At 48.1% G+C, this 18536-nt stretch overlaps 1 protein-coding gene and 1 pseudogene across 17 annotated transcripts in view; both read right to left on the reverse strand.

Annotated features, from left to right (window-relative positions):
* Positions 1-5915: 5915 nt before the first annotated feature.
* Positions 5916-6511, reverse strand: LOC110298074 (histone H2A.Z pseudogene; annotated as a pseudogene).
* A 2157-nt stretch (positions 6512-8668) lies between these two features.
* Positions 8669-18536, reverse strand: part of Tacc2 (transforming acidic coiled-coil containing protein 2) — a 216586-nt gene continuing 206718 nt past the window's right edge. For all 17 annotated transcript variants that reach the window (XM_085841258.1, XM_029479160.2, XM_029479167.2 and 14 more), the window contains 4 exons: positions 14554-14714; positions 14239-14345; positions 13844-13964; positions 8669-9206 (listed from right to left, as the gene is read on the reverse strand). In XM_085841258.1, coding sequence (XP_085697384.1) covers positions 9141-9206; positions 13844-13964; positions 14239-14345; positions 14554-14714 — 455 coding nt within the window. In that variant the 3' untranslated portion in view covers positions 8669-9140. The remainder of the gene's footprint in view (positions 9207-13843; positions 13965-14238; positions 14346-14553; positions 14715-18536) is intronic.

The raw sequence follows: 18536 nt of genomic DNA on the forward strand, positions 1-18536 counted from the left end.
ACCAGGCCATAAAAAAAGATAGATGAATTATCTCACAAGAAATGAAAAATAATCTTCTTGGAACGGGTTGTGGGCTGCATACCTGCACTCCCAACACTGGGAAGTTGAGGCAGGAGTTCAAGGTCACCCATGGTTATAGAGGAAGTTTGAGGCCAGTCTATTAAAACGAACAAGCAAACAAGTAAAAGAATCATATGGTAGCCCACTGTGCCTCAAAAGAGCACAGATATCTGGTGTGGAACAGCTTGCAATATCAGAAGACAGACTGAGACAGGAGGACTCTAAGGCACAGAAAAAGAAGGCCATGGCCATATTTGCCCATCCCTTCCCCTGTGGGGAGGGTCTGCCTCAGTCTTATACCTCTGTGTTCACACAGCCCCTCAGAGTTCCAAAGGAGAAGCCAAGGGACTGGAAACACACTCGGCTCAGTTCCTCAGTAAGGCAGACACTGGAGGAGCCAACACGGTTGTCCCCCCCAACCTCTCACTGACAGCAGAGCATCCCCAGCAGGCAACACCAGAAGAGAGGTGGCCAAGCCCAGAACAAGTCTGAAGCCAGGCAAAGGCAGCTGAATGGCAGACCATGTCCCATATGGTATATTTATGCACCAAGGGCCAGGGGAGCAGGTATGTACGGTTTCTGTCCTAGTTAAGGTTTCTATTATTGCAGCGAGACACCAGGAGCAAAGCAAGGTGAGGAGGACAGAGTTCATCTTGCTTACACTTCCACATCACCGTCCATCACTCAAGAAGTCAGGGCAGGATCTCAAACAGGGCAGAGGCTGGACGCAGGAGCTGATACAGAAGCCATCGAAGCTTGCTGGCACGGCTTGCTCAGCCTGCTTTCTTCCAGGACCACCAGCCCAGGGCTGGTACCACCCACAATGGGCTGGGCCCTCCCACATCAATAACTAATTAAGAAAATGATCTACAGGCTTGCTTACAGCCTGATTTCATTGAGGTATTTTCTCAATTGAGATTCCCTCCTTTCAGGTGACTTTAGCTTGTCAAGTTGACATAAATCTAAATCTAGCCAGCACAAGTACCAACTCTGGAAGGCTTCTAAGCAATAAGCTTCCTAACTTGAAAGCATAGTTCTGGGTCCAGTCTCCAGTACCGCATAGAATAGGCCACTGCGGCACCCGTAACCCCAGCACTTGGAAGGTAGAAGCAGGAGGATCAGAAGTTCAGCGTCATCCTTGGCTACAAAATGAATTTGAGGCTAGCCTGGGCTATATAGGACTGTCTCAAAGCAAACAAACAAAAAAACCAACCAACCAAACAAACAAACAAACAAAAAACCAAAAAGGAAGAGAAGAGAAGAGAAGAGAAGAGAAGAGAAGAGAAGAGAAGAGACGAGACGAGACGAGACGAGACGAGACGAGACGAGACGAGACGAGACGAGACGAGAAGAGAAGAGAAGAGAAGAGAAGGAAAGAGAAATGACGCCTTAAGGTGGCTTCTTTGCTGTTGGAGAGAAAGAACAGGGCTAACCTTGAAACTGGTGCTAGCATGGACTTCATGTGGCCTTGGCCACAAGCAGTGTCACAGGAAGTCATCACTGGACAAGCCACCTGCATTGTGGTGGATCAAAAAGAACCGATACTACTCTGTATGCATGACAGACACAGACAAACTGGAACTACAGGGAAGATCAGCGTTTCTCAGTCTTGGAGTCTAAATGACTCTGCCTCCCTGGGCCTTCTGGGACTCTTTTCTAAGGTGTGTTGCAGCTCCCCCTGGTGGACTTCCTCCTCCACTGCAAAACCTGCCCAACCACACCTGGTGAATCCTAGTGTTTGGCTAGAACAGTGGCTTCTACCCAACCCTGTGTATATTGGCACATAAATGACTACATTCAGACATTTGACAGCAATCAACTATGGAGAAGTTGATTTTGAAGCAATTTTGGTAGACATATTTGAAACTATGTTTGGTGACATTGTCATTTATTAAAGATGAAAGCAAATTTGCATGCTAATGAGAAGGTATGCATATTTATTTCTGAATAAGGATGAGAACTTGGTTGAATATTGGGTATTTAATACTGCGGGATACAAAGCATCTTTTTCAGAGCTGGTCAGCATTTAGATTTTATAATTATCAATGTTGAGAACATACCCCCACACAGTACAAATGACAAAGTGGCTACTGAAGAAATTGTTGCAAACCCTGACCTAATCCCATGTCAAAATCCACCTAGTGAAATTTCAAGGAGCCTAGGTTAACAGCCTGGTTTTCATTTAAAATCAAGCATCCTAGCAATGTAAGACCCCCTTTCGGGGACCCCCACTCTAGTCTCGGGAGTGTGAGAGCACCCAAAGAAACACGAGGACCCATCTTGCTGTAATTACATGAGGTTGTTTAATGATGGAGCTCCGGATTGACATGCGTCTCACACAGGAGATAACGGATGTCAGCCTCGAGGCTCAAATAGGGGTTTTAATGGGGTGAGGGGCTTAGGGGTGTGGAATTCAGCATAGCAGCAGCAGCAAAAGGGTATCAGGACTTTGTTCCTGTGGGCTGGGGGCTTATCTTGTTCACATAGCAACCAGCTGATGTATGACTTTACCCGGTGCCAAGGGGCAATAGACAGAGGGGAGGTTCCGGCCAGATGGCGTCGACTCAAACAAGATAGCCTTGCCTGCGTCCTTGCATTCTTTTTCATCTTTACAGTCAAGAGCCCTGCCCTGGCATCCGGGCTCATGGACAACTCTTTTACATGAATCACAAGTTGCAAAATCTCATTTTCCTTCAGCAACACAACCTCTCCAGTGCTAACTGAATACTTGGATTCTGACAAACAATGGCAAGGACCATTTAAAAGCCATTTGTTGGGGCTAGAGAGATGACTCAGTGGTTAGGAGCACTGACTGCTCTTCTGGAGGTCCTGAGTTCAAATCCCAGCAACCACATGGTGGCTCACAACCATCTGTAATGGGATCTGATGTCCTCTTCTAGGGTGTCTGAAGACAGTTACAGTGTACTTACATAGAATAAATAAACCTTTTTTAAAAAGCCATTTGTTTTCCATACTGAAACCATCAGAGTAGAAAACTCTTGCATCTACAGTAAAAACACTGCCACTTATACCACACGGCAGCCTTGGGTGGAAGCCGGGGTGTTCCTGGCAGTGCTGTTGGCCTTGTGTGACTGGCGTAAGGCTGCTCAGTACAAAGCGTGTGTGTTCACAACCCAGGCTGCAGCTGTGAAATGGAACAATATGGAACAAAATAGTCAAAAATACCTTGTGCATTTAATTTTTAATTCATTTGGGGGGGGGCACTGCAGATTCAAAAATCTTTTACTATTGTCATTTTTTCCCCTCAATCTCCATATTCAGTTACACAAACTACATGCTATCATGACCCAGTTTAAGAAGCTGGGGTCTGGTGGATCAGCAATCACAGTGGCATCTTCAGCCCAGGTGAACCACTCTGAAGAATTTGGATTAGGGGCTGGAGAGATGGCTCAGCCATCAAGAGCGCTTGTTGCTTTGCAGAAGACTGGCATTTGGTTCCCAGTACCTACATAGTGGCTCACAACCACCTGTAACTCTAGTTCCAGGGGATCTGATGCTGCTTCTGGCCTCCCATGGATACCAGGCATGCACATGGTAGGTACTTTTACATACATGCAGGCAAAACAATCATACACATAAAAACTAAAAGTAAAAACATAAAATAAAATTAAAAGCTGTATGTGGTGGTGCACACCTTTAATCCCAGCACTTGGGAGGCGGAGGTGGGTGGATCTGTGAGTTTGAGGCCAGCCTGGTCTACACAGTGAACTCCATGCCAGCCAGGGCTACATAGTAAGCCCCTGTCTCAAAAACAATCAACAAAAATGATTCAGTTTAAGGAGTATGTCCACATAGGTACATAAGGGCTCTCAGGTTGGTCAGAACAACAGCAAAACACTGAACACAATTTAAATACCCACCATCCCCAGGACAGCTGTTTATTTGGTAGCATGGATTGCTATGTGGCCATTCAAAGGAACAAATGGCTATATTTATTGATATAAAAATTTCCAGACTGCAGCTCACTGAACACCACAGAAGTGACAGCACAGACTGTAAGGAGCCGCCCTCACATTGGCCATTACAAGATGGCGCTGATGGCACTGGCACCTGTGTTCTAAGTAGTAAACAAGCAAGCTGCGCATGTGCCAGGGTAGTTTCCCACCCCATGTGCTCTGCCTTCCCCGTGACGACAACTCCGGCCGATGGGCTGCAGCCAATCAGGGAGCGACACGTCCGAGGCTCCCCGTGACGACAACTCCGGCCGATGGGCTGCAGCCAATCAGGGAGCGACATGTCCGAGGCGGAGGACAGTCCTCCATAAAAGGGACGGGTTTCCGCCATTCCTTGGATCTCTCTGGCGCGCTCTCTCTCTCTCTCTCTCTGGCTCTCTTCTCCACTGGCTCCTGAAGGGGTAAGCAATAAAGTTTGTGCTGCAGAAGATTCCGGTTGCCCTGAGCGTGTTCTTACCAGGGGGAACAAAAGCGCGGGCAATAACAGACTTCCCCAGGAAAAGTAACAGAATGTAGCCAGAGATTCTTAGAAACAAAGCATATTCCATTCTGATTTTGGCTCCACGTTTGCAGAGATTCAGTCAGCTGTGGGCAGCTCCACTCTTCTGGGGAGGAACATGGCAGCAGTGGGAACACATGACAGAGGCAGATGGGAAGCAAAGAAAAAGAGTGGGGACCTAGGACCAGGAATAACCTCCAGAGTGACACTTCCAGGGACCTGCCGTTAGGCCCCACCTCCTAAAAACATTTCCAGAACATCTCAAAATCGAACCGCCATCTGGGGACCGAATTTTTATCACATGGAACCGTGGCTTGACATGAAAAAAAAACTTGTCCTTGGGTTTGTTTCTGTTGCTGTGAAGGACATCATGACCACAGCAACTCTTATAAGGAAAGCATTTAACTGGGGCTGGCTTACTTTTCAGAGCTTAAGTCCATTATGGTACGTAGCATGGCGGCATGCAGGCAGACACGGTGCTGGAGAGGTACCTGAGAATTCTAATTCAGAAGAGCCTACAGCAGGAGCAGAGTGCCACACTGGGCCTGGCTTCAACATCAGAGACCTGAAAACCCACCCCCAACGACACACTTCTTTCAACAAAGCCACACCTACTTCCACAAGGCCATACCTCCTAACAGTGCCACTCCCTGTGAGGCTATTAGGGCCATTTTCATTTAAAGTACCAGACCACTGTACTCTCCGCAAGTTTGTCTGGAGAACACAGCGGCCTCCATTAGCTTCAAAGCAGGACTCAAAAGCAGTCCAGGTGTGTGGGGCCAGCAGAACGGAGCCACCAGACAAAAACGTGGCAAGGTAAAGTAGATTCAGAAACCCAGGTACTGTCATACCTGAGGACAATAGGAGTTCCATCTACTCCCGACCAACTTCCTGTCCTGGAACAAGTGACCACGTCACCCCATGGAGAGGACTGTGACAATCAGTCACATTGGGGCAGTGCCCGAAGCCCCTTCACATGCAGATGAGTCCTGACCTTTCAGACCAAGTCAATAGAAAACATCTGCCTTTAGACCCCAACCCACCCCAAAATGTATATAAGACCCTATCCTCAAGGAATAAAACACACATAAGTTACTTCATCAAGGAATGTCTGAGAGCCTGTCTGTCTGTCTTTTTTTTTTAATGACTTGATCTACAGATGCACATTTTAATTAGTAAGCAAAGACCGTACTTGTTGCTGAATGAGATTTAAGAGATAAGTCCCAATTATTAAGCAAGTTTAAAACTAGTTTGGGATATGACTTTTATTGAACTTATCCACCAGAGTGGAAACAATGTCTGTGCAAAACCAAGTGTTTGTTACTATAACTTCTGCATCACGATTAAAATCCAAACAGGTTTTACAAAACAGTCAACTCAATCAAAACCCACTACTTCAGAATCAATAGCTTCTTTGAAGCCACAGTAATACTTATATATATAGTTAAGACTTGCAGGAATTTGGTTGGAAGGCTAATTAAGCCTCCAATTTGCTCAAATAGAATTACAAAAAGGCAAAATTGTGTTTTTCACAGAGATACAGTCCACTGGAATTACCAACACAGGACAGCTGTTAAGACTATTTAGAGTCCTGAGATAATAAGGAATCCAGGCATCCAGAATCTTGTCCTTCCTTCCCATTCAGCGATTTGTGGAGGTGTGGACTGACTCCACCACCAGCAATGGTAGCCTTGATCAGAGAACCCAATTCTTCATCTCCACGTATAGCAAGTGACGAGGGGGTGATACGCTTTACCTTTAAGTCTTCTGATGGATTTCCTGCCGACTCAAGTACCTCTGCTGTGAGGTTCTCCAGGATGGCTGCAGGGGTCGCGCCCACACGTCGGTGGCTGGTTGTCCTAGATTTCAGGTGTTGATGAATACGGCCCACAGGGAACTGCAAGCCCGCTCGCTGTGAGTGGGAAACCGCCTTTGTCTTGGCCTATCCGGTGTCCTTTCCAGCCTTACCACCAGCCATCTTGGACTGCACTGAAGCTCGGACATGCAAGAAGAGAGGAGGCCAGGCGGACACTCAGCAAGATCCCAGAGTGCCCACTCCTCCGTCACATCATGATTCAAACTTCGCCCGAGAGCCTTTGTCTTACAGAGCTTGTAACACTTTGGGGGAAAGAATTCTCTCCCGAAGCTCACTGGAAGCTGATCAATCACTTCCCTTTTAGTGGCCCCCAACCTTCGTGCTGCACTGACTCCGGAGGAGCAACAGCCACCACAGAAGGGACCCTGGCAGCTCCTCGCCTTGATCTGGCTCCACCCTCACCCTCAGAGAGCACAACTCTTTGGCCCCAAAGATCTCCGCAGATAGTATCCAGTAGACAGACACAGACAAGCACAGGTCTACTAAAAAGTAAAGTACAAAGAAAGCCAGGTGCAGACATGAAGACAACACACACCTCCCAGCACTGGGAGGGCTAAGATAGACGGGTCAGGAGTTCAAAGTCACAGCAAGTGGGAGTCTAGCAAGAGCTTTATGGAACCGTGCTTCAATAAGGCAAAATAAGATGTGGCAAAGCAAAAAAGGCCTTCTGGAAAACAAAAGGCAGGTCAAGAATCAACCTTTTTCTCTGTTCCAAGAATCATTCCGAACCAAAGATCACCATGGTCTGTTAGTTGGTGAGCTCCAAGGGCCCTGCGAGAGATGTGGACCAACCCTGCGTAGGCGACAAGCACAGAGAAGCCCGAAGCAGCTGAGACTTGCCCAACAGTGTCTCCCTTTGTGATTTTATTGTTTCTACTTTCATTTTTAGATCCTGGATGGTTTTGTTCAATTCTTTCACCTGTCTGGATGTATTTTCCTGTTTTTTTGTTTTGTTTTGTTTTGTTTTTCGAGACAGGGTTTCTTTGTATAGCCCTGGCTGTCCTGGAACTCACTTTGTAGACCAGGCTGGCCTCAAACTCAGAAATCCGCCTGCTTCTGCTGGGATTAAAGCCACCACACACGGCTTTCCTGTAATTCTTTTAAGGGATTTTTGTGTTTCCTCTTTAAGGGCTTCTAGCTGTTTTACCTGTGTTCTCCTGTATTTCTTTAAGGGAATTATTTCCTTATAGTCCTCCATCATCATCATCATGAGAAGTAACTTTAGATCTCAAGATGAGATCGCCACAGATTTGTAGTAGGCTCTAAGTCCAACGATGGTACTTTTATAAAGAGAAGGACTGGGCGGGGTGGCACTGACCTGTAAAGCCGGCTTCTTGGGAGGCTGAGACAGGAATTCAAGGGTTGTCAGGGCTACAGAATAAGTTCAAGGCCGGTTTGAGCAACCTTGTCTCAAAACAATAAGAGAGACCTGGAGATAAGAAGAGCTCAGCTGGGGTGAGAGCATCCACTACAGACTAAAGAAGAAGAGACCTGGAGACACAGCTGAGTCACAGGGAGAGTACCCACTATGAGGGGGTGTCTGAGACAGACACAAAAGGCCGAGAGGGCTGTGTGAGTTAAGGCTGAATGTTGCAAAGGATACAGCAAGTTGAGAACGAAGGGCAAATGGATTCTCTTCAAGAGGCCAAACCTCACTGGACACTTGACTTTGAACTTCTGGAAGCTATCGGCTGCTATGTTTGTGGGAATTTGTGACAGAAGCCCTAGAAAACCAGGGTACCTTCCACCTCCCCATCCCTCCATCTCATCCTTTACCCTATATTCCCTCACAGGTCACGTGTGCAGGTCAGAGCATCAGGGAGCCTGGTAGTGGTCATGTTGCTAAATGGCTAATTGCCTGCCTCCCACCAGGTGTTCCTGGGCCTTTCCTAACCATTTATAAAGAAATAGGCAGTGTTTCAGGGTTGGTCAGGCACCAAGGGGCAGGACAGAAAGCCTGACAGCTTGCTATTTCCTTCACAGAGTTATAAAAGGAAACAGTTTTTTTTTTTGTTTTTTTTTTTTTTTCCTAATGGCCAAGGCTTTGTAAAAATGAAATCTAAGCTAATCCAATATATCCACTTACTTATTTAAGCCCCAATCAATATTTCTCATTTGCTCCCTCTTACAAACCCAGACACGATAATGAAGGAAATGCAATTTAAATCAATAAACAAAAGAGGCAGAGACCAACCTGATATGATTTAATGAAGGAAAGGACTCAGCCATTCCCAGAAAATAACTCACAGCCACATTCGCTGCCAAGACTCAAAGAAAAAACTTTATTTACAACAGAGAATTTTATTTGAAACATGCATTCTTTTTTTTTTTTTTTTTTTCTTAAAAAACCAAACCAGCAAATGTGGATCAATTGTACACTCCTTAAGGCAAGAGTCCCGATGCAGGCTGCATATGTTCATGTCCCATCAGATGCTGCTCGTCAAAGGGCAAGGCCAAGGACAGCAATTTGTAGTCTCTTAGAGAATCTGACAGTCTCCCTGATACAGGAACTCCGAGGTCAACTTGCTATGAATTATACTAGAAAATGCAAACGGATAGCAAGGAATCCTGGTAGGTCTCGGCACTGCATACGGTCAAACCAACCTTATTTAGAAAGAGGACACAGTAGTGCATACGCAAGTGAAAGGAGACGCTGTTCACAGAATCGGAAGGACAGTGAGCCGACGCTCGTATTGCACGCAACGGCCAAGTCCGCGCACTTGGCCCAGAGTTAGCTTTTCCCCATCTTGGCGATCAGTTCGTCACAAATCTTGGTGAGTTCTTCTATCTCTTTATTCTGAAAATGAAAGACAAGAGAGGTGTTCTTGGTGTTTGAAATTGAGCCAGTTACAGGGCTGGGGCGATGACTCAGTCAGCAAAGCCCATGTGTTGCAAGCTGGAGGATCTGAACTCAGTCCCCAGAATCCATCCTTTTTTTTTTTTTTTTTTTTAAACCAAGCCAGATATGGGAGTACACACCTGCAAGCCCAGTAAGGGAGGGAGGCAGACAGAGGGGTATCCTCGGCTAGCCTAGTCTGCTTATTAAGTTCTAGGCCAATGACTGACCCTGTCTCAAAAGTAATCAGAGACACTGGTCAAGTATAAAGGGACCTTGAGAGAGGGGAATAGCAGGGTGCAGGTCTCTCACAGGCTGAAGGCAAGTCCCCATTGCTAAAGACACCACTCATTTTGGGCACTGGTCTCAGGGGACTTGAGGTGATGTAACTTGAAAGCGTCTGACCTGCTGATCTAGCTTCCATAGCACCAGGAAGTGCTATGCAAGGGGGGAGGGAAGGGAGGGGGGACTGTAGTCGGGATGTAATATATATATATATATATATATATATATATATATATGAGAGAATATGAAAGAAAAGAAAGTGCTATGCAAGTCAGCAAGTCACCAATCCATAGTTCTATTCATCCATGACACCTATGAGCACAATGTCCAGCTTAAAAAAAAAATGTATCTAAAGGTGATGGCCACCCACAGTTCTTGGTCTGTTCCATAGGAGGGACATCCTGAATGGCACTGGAAACCTCACAGCCACCCAGGACTAGTGAGGTGTGGACTTTAGAGAGACTCTACTAGCAACGCTTTACTAAAGTAGCACAATTCCTCACTGCTTTCTAGAACTTACCCTTACAATGGTCAAAGTAGCTTTCATGCTAAAGCAATTTCCCTTTGTGATAAAGGGAGGCCATTACAGAAGACTACAGCTGGTCATAACACGGGAACTGTGAGAAGCCCAGCCTCAGTGATTTATCTGTAGCACAACCCCCGCAACCAAAGGATCTAGAACCATCACAGGAGAGAGGGCGGAAGATTCCCAGCGTCAGAGGACCAAGAAATCTGTCGCATCACTGGGTCTCCTAGCAATGACAGGGGGGGGGGGGGCTACACTCTCAATACCTCATCAATAGGACTGACTAAACCAAGACTCAAACAACGACAGTATCAGTTAGACATCTTAACATAAAAAGGGGAAATCTCAACAGGCCAGCCCACCCTTAGACAAACATCCTTAGAAGAATTAGCTTCTCCCAGGGATGAGGCTCCTGTTGGTGACTCAAAACACAGTGGTCAGCCCTGAAATAATATATGCGCAAGCAACAAATATATAAATATACATACCAAAAAGGTTAAAAAAAAAAAAAAAAGGGAAGCAAGCCAGCAAGCCAGGTGTGGTGGCACATGTCTGTCTGAGGCTAGCCTGATCTACATAGTGAGTTCCAGGCCACCAGGGCTACAGTGAGACCTGCTTCAACAACAGCAGCTACTACTACTATCACTAGGTAATCAGTAGCAACACTGGTCTCCTTGTAGGGGTGTCCACCCAGTCTCTTGGTCTCTTCTAAAGCTATCTACAGGAATTAGAGGAAATAACTAGAAGCAAAACAAGTTTACATCCTAGCTCTGGCTGGTAAGGGTGAGCGAGATACACGGCTACCCCATCTTTAAAACGTAGGTGAGAATGAAATAAGGTAAGAAACGTGCAGTCCTGTAAATACAAAAATACAGTGAGCAGAGTGCAGTGGAGGGCTAGCTAGTAGAGCTTTCGTCCCTGGGCTAAGTTCCATGGCTCTTACATGGCTTTCCTGACAATGGTCCAGAGTTTAGAGAAATGCTAGCGCTGCCCAGTAGGTGGCACAGTAAAAGGTGCAGACAGCGATGGAGAGGCAGGCCACTTCAGGGGATTCCTCTCACACAGAAGCTATTCTTTGCTCATTCCTGAAACTCAATTAAAGGCAGATACACACATGCAGCACAGGCAACTGGGTGGCCGTTCCTGTCCTGTAGGACGGGGATCCAGATGGGAGACGTCCAGCAGATGTGGCTCTACTCTCTGTGGGCTGAGATGCCAGGAGCCCAAGGCTGCTCTTGTTCATGCACAAGTGGCCAGCAGCCCTCCCTGAGGACAGAGCACCTGCATCTCATGGTTTCCTTTGAGATACTGAGGAAGGTTGGCCTCCACCAATCCCTTTCCTGGAACCTCCTGCATCATGTCTCAGCTCGGCCCATGGCTGTCCCTGGGATAGGACTCTAGGACTCCAGGACTCCACACCACAATGCCCACAGAACAGGGAACTGTGCCTTCATGGGGGTGGAGGGGGGTAGCCGAGGGAGGAATCACTGTCTCCTAACAGCTTGACCATGCCTACGTCCTGCCTAGGCATACTCTGAGGCTCCAGCCCACACAAGTGCTAAAATCTCTGACCACTAATCCTAGTTATTCTCACCACCACTACTGCCCCCTGCTGGCTATAAATGGTAATCTTATTTTGCTGTGAATACCACATGCCAATCACCAAGCTAAAGCCATCCAGGATGCTACCCCTTATAAAAGAAGCCGCTGTTAACCCATTTTTAGTGAGGAAACAGAGGCTTGGAGAGGTTAAGTGCTATGTGTAAGAGCACACAGCCAGTCAAATAGGGACAGATGTGTCCAGCCTAGAACACAAATTCCAGTTGTGCAACCACTCAGCTTCATTCTCGTGTCTATTAATGTGCAGCGACTCACGGTGGAAGCCCCACAGACCCACTGGAGGAGATCCATCCCTAGAGTTAACCCCAGCACCATCAGCCACTACTGGGCAAGTAGCCCCATCGCGGAGCCCAGCATCTTGCATGGACCTGCCTTGGATATGCTTCTGAATTTCTTTAAGACAAGCCTTGTTTGTTATAGACCATACTGTCCTCCAGGGCGGAACACCATGATCAGTTCATTCCTCCGGAAGCTCAGTTAGAGAGGGAATTACCTTTGCAGATAGATTTTAATCTTTGCTAGTATCCAAGGCCACGAGACCCAATTTGTTTGCATCCATGTATTTTAATCTACTGGAAAACACAGCATCACATTCATTTGCTGCTCTGATTGGGCCAAGGACCTTGGAAATATACATCCTGGCTCCTCCTTCAGGAACTAACACCATATGGTGATTTAAACACATGTCTGATGGAACCTATATTGTGGAAACACTGACAACTGCCTCCCCCATCCCCCACCCACACACAATGACTAGAGGATGTGGTCTTTATTTTAATGGAACATTCCACTTCTATAAAAATATACATAGACCCAACAGCAAACCCATAATGGTACTCAGTAATTATCCATGAATGAACAAATGCTTGGCTTTGCAGCTCTGTGTCTTGTCTCTATGGTGACTGCTTTGAACAATCAGCAGAGTCCAGAAATCACTCGTCGCTACAGTAGTCGCCATATGGCAATGGTTTGCCCTTCTCTTTCTAGAACAGTTCTTGGGTCAACTGACCAGCAGCCGTTACCTTTGTTTATCCTGGAAGAACGGGGCTAAATGATTCTCCAGAGTTGTTTTTGGAAGTGGGGTGTGGTTAGTATCACACTTGACATCAGGGAAATTCTCTTATCTAAAATATTTTCAGGGCTAAAGGGGACTGAGGAAGCAAGATGGTGGACGAGGCTCACCAGGGCCATACGATTGGTAGAGTGTGTGAGCGTCTGACCAGGTTCATTGCCAGGCTTTCTCTGACAGCACCTAGCAGAGGGAGTCAACACCCACCAGGGCAAAGGAGACGGGTACTCAGCCTAGACACCCTGCCCTCTTTGGACCACACAGAACTGGAGTGTTTCTAGGATGGCAGAGGGCTTCACTGGGGCATCCAGGGACACAGTGGTTAAGTAGTAGGGTAGGCGGCACACTGGAAATCAGGAACTAGGCATAGACTGAGTGACCTTTGGAGTTGATCTGAATGTGCCTGGCTCTGCCATCGCCCATCTTCTGTCAGCGGACTGGTGGGTCCCCACCCACACTCCAGTAAGAATGAGAGTTGAAAAGGTTCAAGGACAACGTCTGGCATGTTAGAAGTTGTGATGGTTTATATATGTTCGGCCAAGGGAGTGGCACGATTAGAAGGTGTGGCCCTGATGGAGCAGGTGTATCACTGTGGGTGTGGGCTTTAAGACCCTCATCCTAGCTGCCTAGAAGCCAGTATTCTGCTAGCAGCTTTCAGATGAAGATGTAGAACTCTCAGCTCCTCCTGTACCATGCCTGCCTGGATGCTGCCATGTTCCCACCTTGATGATAATGAACTGAACCTCTGAACCTGCAAGCCAGCCCCAATTAAATGTTGTGCTTAGAAGAGTTGGTCATGGTGTCTGTTCACAGCAGTAAAACCTTAACTAAGACAGTAGTGTTTAACAGATATCTGACAAATGATGTGTAGGAATGAAAAGTGGGAAATCACCGTGCAGGCTGCTATTACAAGATAAACAGAGAGGAAAACAAAAACAAAAGGCAAAACCGGATCTAACATGGGTACGGTCACCAGGCATGCGCTTATAACAGACGCTACCCCCTAGCTTTGCTCCAGAGACCCTCTTCCAACCCACCAGGCTCTATTACTCTCCAGAGAGGGGCCTCACCATGGGTGCCCAGCCCCCACCCTCTCACCTTCTGCTCCAGCGTTCTTTCCAGAGCATCCACTCGAAGTTGCTCCTTCCGCAGGCTAGCTTGGTAGGCTGCTTGCTCTTGCTGGGCCTTGCCGCGAACCTGGGCAATCTCTGCATTGGCTCTGTTGGAACAAGCTGCATGGTAGTTGGCTGCAGGGATACCTCCCTCTTCCCATCTCTGAATTGGGACACAGGCCTGGATGCGGCCCCACTAACTAGAGCCTGAACATAGGAACCCCAAGAACTCCACCCCCAATATTACAATATAGTTCTTCACTTCTCTCAGTGGGTGGTAGCTGAGCTCCATCTTAGCCCAAGTCATAAAGATCAGCCATGCTTTGCAAGTCGACGTCAGAGAGCCACTGGTGCTCCTGGCCGAGCTGAGCAGTGAGTTACCTGTCCAGTTTCTCTTCGGCGTGCACCTTCAGGGCCTGGTACCTCTGTTCCTCTTTCTTCACTCGGGATAGGTACTCCTGCGCACATTTCTTCAACACCTCTTCATTCTGTCATGACAGGGTCGTAAAAAGCAGCACTGAGGGGGCTCAACCGAGCATCCAGTACAGACAACTGACTCCTTAGCTCCTGCTCACAATGGCTCAAGATGGACTTCCTGAGCTCTTGCCCCAAAACTGGCATGCACCCTCTCCCCTCCTCTCAAAAACCGCTGCTGCCTCTCCAAGCCCCACCTGGACTCGGGCTCCACAGACACACCTTTCGAAAACCTTCTAGGACCTCCTTCATCTTTTCGTATCTCCTGAAGAGGTCAGCCAGAGACTTTTCCACAGAGTTCAGGTCAGCCAGGGCTTGCTCCTTCTCCAGGACCAGCTGCTGCACAGTTTGGTGGGAGATGGATTTTTCTCTCTGTTCGTCCTCTGGCAGGAGAGACAGGAGTCAGACGATGGAGCCCAATCAATCCAAACTAGATCTACAGGGGGCCAGCCTGGGCCTTGAGTACAGCTCAGGGTTTCCTTGGAATGAACCCACGAGCCTCCCCTTCCAAGTGGTTCCAAAGAAACAACAGTCACGGACCCGATACCATAGACCTGGGGCCATGACGTATCATGTTGGGGAGATGTCAACCTTTAACTTGATCAATGCAGCCCTTTGCATATCTACACTGGAGACCCTGTGGGTCTACATATCCTTCTCTAAGCAGATTCACACTGGGTCAGAAATAAAAAAATATTACTGTATTTTCTGGGAAGATGAGATTAAAGGGTGTCGTGGCCAGGGCCCTCAGGGCGATGGGTGATTCTTCTGAAATGGTATCGAGAGAGACCAGTCGCTAGTAGTCTCTTTATCCCTAAAACATCCCCCCAATCCTGCTCACAACAACACTGACTTCTTGGATGGAGAAAGTACCACAGTCCAGGCAAACTGCAAAGTCCATTTTTCAGTAAGGGAACACAGTTTCATTTGGGCCTAGTTTATAATGCTGGTACTAGCCAGAACAATAGCTCTGTTCTCGCCCATGTCTCTGACCTCTCTCATCCCACACTGAACTCAGATGTCCCTGCACTATGGGGCAAACTGTCTCTAACACACATACAGCAGCCACCCTCCCCCCCACCCCCAGTCACCATGTACCACCCTCTAGCCTGGTTGCTGGTAGAGTGGCCAAGGGACCCTTGCCTCTCCTGGTGACAGTGGATTAAATGACATCTAGCTCCTACCCCCAGGACCAAGAGCTCCTGGGGAAAGTACACAGCCTAGCAGATCTTTGTCACTCCCAGGTCACATGGGAGGGTGCTATCTACTGCTCAGGACTGGCTTAGAGCTGGCTACTTTGAGAAAATTCACATCTGGGACTTCTAACAACAGAGATAGCAATGGCAGCTGCCAGCCTCAACCGCAAGGTGAGTCTCTGCCCACCCTGCCTGCAGAGACCTCCTCTTGTATTGAGAATAAAACCCAGGCTGCACCCCACACACTTGCTCCAGCCCTGACAGCTCCTGCCCCAGTGCTCAGGAGCCCTCGGAAATATTCAAGTTATGTGTCTCTGATTCCCCATCACTTCCTCTCCATCTGTCGTGTACGTGCGCGCGCGCGTGTGTGTGTGTGCGCGCGTGTGTGTCTGTGTGTGTGTGCGTGCGTGTGTGTGTGTGTGTGTGTGTGTATGTGTGTGCGCGCGCGCGCACGTGTGTGTGTGTGTGTGTGTGTGTGTGAACATGTAGTTGGGCCACTTGTGGGTTCTGGTTCTGCTTTACTCCAACTCTCCCCACCTCAGGCCTGGGACTCAGGCTTCCTGCTGCCATGCTGCTCCTATGATGGTAATTTTGTCAGGTTGATCAGACTGAGAAATGTGTAGACTAGGACAGCGTATACTGGGTGTGCCTGTGAGGGCATCTTCAGGACAGGTAGGTCACGAGGACTGTGACCTTGTAAACTAGTTCATCTTATGATGGTGTTACAGAGAGGTGACAGAGAGGAGGAGGTAGGAGTTGGCTGGAAGAAGTAGGTCACTGGGGCCAAGTCCTTCAGGGCTGATCTTGCCCTAGCTGCTTCCTGTATTTCTTTTCTCTGCTTCCTGCCTGTCAAACTATGAGATGCATGCCCTCACCACCGCGGTGGACGGATTGTTCTGGAACGGTTAGCAAACAACAACTCTTCCCTTCGGATGAGTCTGTCAGGTGTTTGGAGAAGGCAATGACAAAGGACCAGGCCGCTCTCCTCAGGGGCTGGCTGCGGGTCAGTCTGGTTCACTGCTCTGCTCTGGGCACACAAACCCCCGCCACACAAGTGGCCCTGCCACAGGATCCACACACTGCATTAACAAAGGTGGCCCCACAGTGACCTGTACAAAGTGTTCCTGTCCCCATCTTACAGAAGGTGAAAGAGGGTTTGTTCTCTGAGGGAACAGCACAGTCCAGGCTCAGCCCCAAAGACAAAGCCCAGCCATGACCAAATTCTTCCCAAGCCTCCTGAGATGGACAGTCCCCACTGGGAACAGCCAGAGATTTTGATTTGGGTTAATTTTCCTCCTATTTTCTGATAGAGCACCCTCTTGCTGTGTCTTAAGTTCAGCACATTATTACCGTGTGTCACAGTGCAGGGGTGGGTGGTGGGGGGCTAGGGGGTGTCACAGCCTGAATTTTACTCCAAGCCTGACAGAGACACGTGGAAAAGCCTTGAAATTTTGTGGCCTCTTGTCAGCTGAGAATGTGCATTAGAGCTAGCTGGAGGGCTACTCAAACAGACATGGCTTCCGTCTCTCTTTTGACTCAGCAGGTCGGGGTGCGGAATCAACACAAGTAACAAGCTCCCTGGAGATTCAGATAGAGCTGACCCAGGGCCCTGCCTGGAAAACCACTGCCCTAGGAGATGCCTACTGTCCCTCCACCCTGCCTCTATGACCCCAGGGTTCTTAGTATTCTCAGCAGCATCCAGAAGCCACCAAGGGCAGTGGCTCTGGAGTCTGACGCGCCAGCTTGGAATCCCAGCTCTGCAGTGTTCTTAAACTCATGGTGTCTCCTCACTAGAACCAGGGGACAGCAGTGCTTCTGGACCATAACATTTGGAGAGGTTAAAAAAAGAGAATGAAGACAAAGCTCTTAGCGCCCTGGGACAGCCTGGAATCTGACCTGTTATCAACAGCATCACTGCCCACAGAAGCTCTTAACATCACCCCTGACCCAGTGGGACAGTGTCACAGTGACTCATGAAGCGCTGCCTTTTAAATAGAGCGCTTTTTAATACAAGCAATAGACTTGCTATACCCACACTCCTAAAGGAGAGGGCACTGGCAAATTCCACTAGATGTTATTGACCGAACTTTAGCCATTTCCTTTGTTCCCAGCATGCCATACAAGGTACACTCTGGGCTGATCTGTGGTCACGTATACATTTCACCAGACAGGCTGAAGGAGCCATTTATCAAACAGAGTTCCATCTGATTTCCTGCATCTAAGATGTCGCCTAGCCCAAGCTTTCCTCTTGTCACTTTTAAAAATAGAATCGCCCGGTTCCCAGGAGAGCCAGGCAATGGCAAGTCTGCACAAATCTTCTTACTCGTGACCAACAAAGCTAGGCTCTTAAAGTCAGGAAATCAGCCTCAGCCCCCAGACAGGACAAGGGGGACTCGCAACCCCGATGGGGCCTTTCTGGCATACCACTATTAAATCCAATGGGGAAAGCAGCAAATACAAAAGCAAAAATAACCAAGCCAGGAAAACAAAACACAAGCAAGGGGCTGCAAAGGGTGGGCTGCGATGGGTGGGTGTCAGACGGTGGGGGTGGGGGTGGGGGTGGGGAGCGGTTACTTACCAGGCTTGCCTGTTTGTTTTGCAAGCAAAGGGCAAAGAGCAACAGAAAACGGAAGCAAAACAGAGAATCAGGGTAGTTGTTAGAAAAACAGAAACAAACAAACAAAAAATCGCAACAATCTGGAATGCAGAAAGCGCAGGGGTTCCTTCCTGTCCTGCAGTCCATGGAGCCCCGCTACTGAGTTTTGATAAGGCACACTTTCTCCTGAGGAGCTGCTGAGAAGGGATGAGCAGGTGTGGCGCATGGGTCAGAGGAACCAGGCTCTCCCTCAAAACACATGCACTCTGGTCCTAAGCTGCCAGGCTCTTAGGCCCAGGTTCTCCTTGCTGGACAGGTGGAATGAAACTGGGGTGGAAACGTGGAATCCAGATGAGGCCCATGGGCTTGTTTCTACATGTGAAGAGACCTACTTTCCTATGAGGCAGGCGGGT

This window comes from Mus caroli, unplaced genomic scaffold (assembly GCF_978045245.1).
Source record: "Mus caroli unplaced genomic scaffold, Mus_caroli_1 scaffold_8, whole genome shotgun sequence".
Taxonomy (NCBI): Eukaryota; Metazoa; Chordata; class Mammalia; order Rodentia; family Muridae; genus Mus; species Mus caroli.